The 5,226-nt window shown below is 32.2% G+C and overlaps 1 protein-coding gene across 2 annotated transcripts; it reads left to right on the top strand.

The window, feature by feature from the left end:
- Positions 1 to 94: 94 nt before the first annotated feature.
- LOC117177112 (hsp70-binding protein 1) lies at positions 95 to 2,829 on the top strand. Of its 2 annotated transcripts, XR_004467665.1 has the most exons (7): positions 95 to 243; positions 390 to 456; positions 990 to 1,221; positions 1,336 to 1,738; positions 1,857 to 2,094; positions 2,276 to 2,541; positions 2,627 to 2,829. XR_004467665.1 is itself a non-coding variant. In XM_033367605.1 (6 exons), the coding sequence occupies exons 2-6, from the start codon at positions 413 to 415 to the stop codon at positions 2,487 to 2,489; spliced, it is 1,131 nt and encodes a 376-aa protein (XP_033223496.1). In that variant the 5' UTR covers positions 96 to 243; positions 390 to 412; the 3' UTR covers positions 2,490 to 2,592. The 2 variants fall into 2 exon arrangements, 1 of the variants encoding a protein (XP_033223496.1); XM_033367605.1 differs by lacking the exon at positions 2,627 to 2,829 and having other exon boundaries at positions 96 to 243; positions 2,276 to 2,592.
- The last annotated feature ends 2,397 nt before the right edge of the window (positions 2,830 to 5,226 follow it).

The raw sequence follows: 5,226 nt of genomic DNA, 5'->3' as shown, positions 1-5,226 counted from the left end.
ATAATCTAAAGTGCCAACATATATTAGGAAGTTGAATTTCTATAAATTTCATAAGTTTCGTTTAAATTTCATTGATCATAAATTTCGAATTTTGAAACTTTCAAAGTGAAACTTTCAACGGCACATTACATGATCCAATGGCAAAGATATTATAAACTTTGCCAATGGGCGCATTGTTAGTGCAGCAAAAGCTGTAAGCCGTTTATAGACAGATCCAGTCGAATCATCTGTGCAGCAGAATTAGTAAGTTTTTGCAATTCGTCTGTGGACAAAGTGTGTAAAGTTTCGAAAGCACCCAAGTTAGAATATCACCTCGAAACACGCTAAAATTGTATCATTTTCGTAGTAACTCCATTTGTCAGGAATGAATCCATCACGTCATTTTACAGATTAAACGTGCTTTTATCGATTAATGGGAGCATCTCACACAAGAAAACAAAGCAGAAATATGAATAGGTAAGTTTAAGATCAATTATTTATTCCTAAGAAGATTCTATTCTACTTTTACTTTATAAGTTTCCTAAATTTGTTCCATTTTTAGGTTAAATTTATGAAGATTTGAGCATATTACTTTTTCTAGAAGCCACGACAAGCTTTTCATGTGTTGCATACAATGGATATTTTTCCTATTTCCTAAGCTTTATTTTAGAGATTATTTCATTCCATTTATTCTAATTTTTGTTTAATATTCGTAAAACTAACTTCAAAGGATTATTGTTGTGTTTTTTATCGTTAATGCTTAATTCTTAACCACCTACTTTACAAATTTAAAAGTGTTCGATTCTGTATATGATTACGCAATTTCAAATTTTGTGCTCTTCAATTTTGGAATTTTTAAAAATCATAATAACAGTTTTGAATTTCTTTAAATGCATGCGGAGACTGAGTTATTTACGTATCCTTTGAAGTTCAGTATTTGGTCTGTTTAAATTTCATCTTTAAATAGAATTCAACTGAATTTAAAAAAATGTGATTATCTATACTTGTAGCAACAACGCCAAGTCGGACAACAGCTCTAGGCAGGATAATGCCAGCAGTAACATACGACCTCTTTCGATAGAAGGACCTCGAACACAAGATCTCAATCAAGCACCAGCCCAACCAATACCCAATCAACCAAGGCAACCAGTAAATTTACAAGGTCTTCTTCGTTTTGCACTAGAAGCGACAAAATCCGAAGATGCACCTCATGAATCACGTTTTCAACCTTTGGATGCGGAGGTAAATAATTGCAATCAAAGTATATATATATCCCATGGAATCTCATCCTCAGCCTATTTTTAACGCTTTAAAAATATACTATATACGTATCTAAATTTTGATTATTCTTTCTAGCGAAAAAAGTTTTTAAATGAAGCTCTAGCTTCGATGACAGTCAATGTCATAGAAGAATTACAAAAATCTATAAAAATCCTCGAAAATGTGGTTGATCTCAGACCAGATGATAATCCTGCCGATTATGAAGCAGCCCTTGAAAGAATATCCGAATTTGCTGATAGTACAGACGTGGCCAACGATTTTTACAAAATCGGAGGATTCTCGATTTTTGGGCCCTGTCTAAATTCTCCACACAGCGGAATTAGGTGGAGAGTGGCTGATCTCATCGCCGAATTAAGTCAAAATAACCCTTTTTGTCAAGAGAAGATATTGGAGGCTGGTTACATGCCAATTTTACTGAATATGGTGGACACAGACCCTTGTGAACAAGCAAGAGTTAAAGCCTTATACGCTGTTTCTTGTAAGTAATGAACTTATCCATTTAAACAGAAGAATAGCTTTAATAAAAAAATCTTTCTTTTTCAAGACGATTTCGCAGGAAACGGCTTTTTAATATTCTGCTTTTATACTTGTTGCAGGTATAGTGAGGGGTCATTCCGTGGCATTGAAGCACATGGAAGTGAACGATGGTTATTCCATATTACTAAGGGCCATACAAAGTCCTGTCGAAAAATTGCAAATCAAGTCTGCTTTCTTGCTCTCGTCGCTTTCTAATAGAGACAACCTGAATGACCTGAAAGCTACTTTGATCAAGATGGGTCTTGTCGAACAAATAGCTGGTCTACTTACAATGGGCAACCTTCTTGCAGATACAAAGTAATTTTTATGTACTTAATCAAGTTGACATTAGTAATGTCAATATATTTCTTGTAACCCTGTTATGTAGAAATAATTTTTTTTCTTCACATTATAATTTATAAACAGAATATGAATGAAAATTATGACCTCATAGAAATTTGAAAAGCGAGGTTATGGGTCTGATGAAATTAATTTTCAGGGAACAATTACTAAGTGTACTCGGAGGTTTAACCAATAATGGATTCCTACCGGCACTAAAAGAGTGCCGGAGGCCTGAGCTTTGTCTCAAACCAACGCTGGAAAGACATTTAAAAGATGCCAAAGCTGAAGACAGCTTGGAGAGAGAAGATATTTGCAAAGATCTTCTCGACAAGATATTTTCCGATCAAAGATCGCAAGAGCAAGAAAGATAACTCTATAGAAAATAATTATACTGCTTTAACTTAATCTTCAACAATCTGTATTGTATCTATTTCCGAGTACAAATAATAAACTTTACACTAACACATTCTCGTACATCTGTACAAAAAATAAACTTTTTTATTTTCAGACGAATATGAGAGAACGGCTTGTTTCTTAAAAATCGTGGCCGGAGTGCTTTTGTAGTAAGACAGTGCAAGATTCCCGAATTCACTGAGAAGAACGTGGCCAACTAAGAATTATATGTGTCGTGCTCAGTTTTATCATTCATTTTTTTTACACATATATACTAATAGGTAGGTTTTAAGAAATGTAATTTTCTCTAATTTGTCTCTTACAGAAGTAAAGTAAATATTTCACTTTATAATACATCTCAATTTATTGAAAAAAGAACATTCATTTACATAACTAGTACATAAATAAAAAATAGTTTAGACGTGATAATAAATCGAATGCAAGATCGAAATAACTATTTTAATATAAGACAAACGTTAAATAGTGATTTATATTTTTTGTTGATTTTAAAATTCTGAAAAAATTCCATGTAATACTTATTACTATCTCATCCTAATGAGTAGGTATTGGTTTTATATGAAAAATTACTTTCGCGGATTCCATCAATTGTCGACGTTTTGAGGCTCCCTGTCTCACAAAAAAATTTTTCACGTCGGCGTTTGTTTCGTCGTTCTTGTCGTAGTCTGTAAACACGGTAACATTTGAAGGAATTATTCGATTGGATTGTCCTTTGGAATTATTTGTAAGGATACGAAAAGAAAGAACAAGTTTTTTTGACGAGATTTTGAAATGCTAGAGCATTTTCAATATTTTTGCGACCACTTTCTTATAATATTTAACAATGTTATGTACGTATATTTATATTGATCGAAAATACGAACAACTTCTCCCTATTATTTTTTTGATAAAAAGAAAATTATCGCAGTTTTATAGCATTTTCAAAATCCCAAAAAACAAAAGAAAACAAACATTTTGAGCCAAAAAAACGCACACGATACAAAGAAAAGTCAAAGGAAGGAAAACACTGATTTTTGACGCTCATAGAAGATATTTATTCTTTGCATTTGAAATGCATGAATGAAACATCAAACAGATCTCTTTTAGATCACAGTATTTATGTTCTGAATTTTCTATTCAATTCAGTATAGTTAAAGATGAAGTTTCTCAAAGCTCTGTAAGGCATTTGTGAACGTATATTTTCTGAACAAACTTAAAATAAATAAAAAACTACAATACTTTTTTCAGGCATTTTCCTTTATCTCGATTTGTGATGCTATCCTTTCTTTTAAGACCTAAAAAAAGTGTGCCAAAGATCGATGTGATCCGTTCATTTTTATAGACGGACTGCACAGACTTCATCGTAAAAGCTCTGATTCTCGGATTCTATTCAGGGGGTCTGGAAACGTAGAGATCCATTAAAAATCTGTAGTGTCAAACTTCGGATAATTCTAATACTTTCTCAATCATAAGTGATGAGAATGTAAAAATAATGAACTATTGCGTTCTCATCCTAATGAGAAGGTATTGGTTTTATGTGAAAAATGACTTTCGCGGACTCCAATTTCGACGTTTTGAGGCCCCCTGAGACAGAAAAAATAGTTTTTACGTCGGTGTCTATCTGTCGTTGCCGTTGTCGTCGTTGTCGCAGTCTGTAAACAAGGTTAACATATAAAGCAGTTATTCGATTGATTTCCCCTTTGACATACTTTATAAGGATGTGAAAAGAAAGGAAGAGTTCCTCAGCTAGCTATTTTAGACGAAATCTCGAAAAGTTAGAGCATTTTCAAAAATATTGAGACCACTTTTTTTAATTTTGGAAAAATTCCATGCACAGCTATTTATAGGACACAAATATGCAAACAATTTATCCTTAGGCTTTATTTTTTAACAAAAAAATGTTGAGCTAAACATCATCGCAAAAAAGTCGAAATTCCCTTTTGCGGTCAAACTATGCAATATTGGAAAAAAGATGAATCGACAATAATAGTGCACCAAAAAAGAGCTACTTTGTTAGGATTCATTGTTTAATAAGACGCTTAGTTTTTGTTTGAATTTATAAATAATTTTGAGACAAAACGAATAGATTTTCTTTTAATCGTAAAAACCATCCATTAAATGTCTCATAGATCCATATGGATCTTCTATAAGTATCTAATTGTTCCTAATGGTTTCTATTGGTAATGCCACTTAGAGAAAATTTGCCACATAGAAAATCTACAAGTATCTATATGGATTTCTTTGTGATCTATACTATATGCATTTCCTATTAGAATTTGAGATGGTTTCTGAATGTAATTTCAAGACCATCCCTTTCCTTATAAGTATTTATATGGATATCCATACAGGATTTTCCTGTCGACAAACTTAAGTCCCTGAGCACCTACATGGATGTATATGAATGCTCCTTACATGTAATCTATATGCAATTCCAAAGAAGATTTGAAGTTTTTCCTATATGAATATACAATTAAGATTAATTTTAACATTGTGCTTATTCCCTACTTCTATATGGATTTATATGTATTTTTCTAACATGTAATCTATATGAAATTACAAAGAAGATTTGCAGAGTTTTCTATATGGATGTATACATCAGTTTTTTTTAACATTGTGTTAATTCCCTACTTCTATATGGTTTTATATGTATTCTTCTGACATGTAATCTATAGGATGGTGCAATCAGGAATTTCAGTGATTCCTATATGGATTTTATAA

Source organism: Belonocnema kinseyi, chromosome 7 (genome assembly GCF_010883055.1).
Source record: "Belonocnema kinseyi isolate 2016_QV_RU_SX_M_011 chromosome 7, B_treatae_v1, whole genome shotgun sequence".
NCBI lineage: Eukaryota > Metazoa > Arthropoda > Insecta > Hymenoptera > Cynipidae > Belonocnema > Belonocnema kinseyi.
This window is presented reverse-complemented; position numbering and strand designations above follow the sequence as displayed.

Bases quoted from the DNA above. Each gene is read 5' to 3' on its own strand.
- LOC117177112 (XM_033367605.1), top strand. From the start codon at position 413: ATGGGAGCATCTCACACAAGAAAACAAAGCAGAAATATGAATAG. The intron at 1,222-1,335 runs GTAAATAATTGC...TATTCTTTCTAG, and splicing joins TTCAACCTTTGGATGCGGAG to CGAAAAAAGTTTTTAAATGA. The intron at 2,095-2,275 runs GTAATTTTTATG...ATTAATTTTCAG, and splicing joins AACCTTCTTGCAGATACAAA to GGAACAATTACTAAGTGTAC.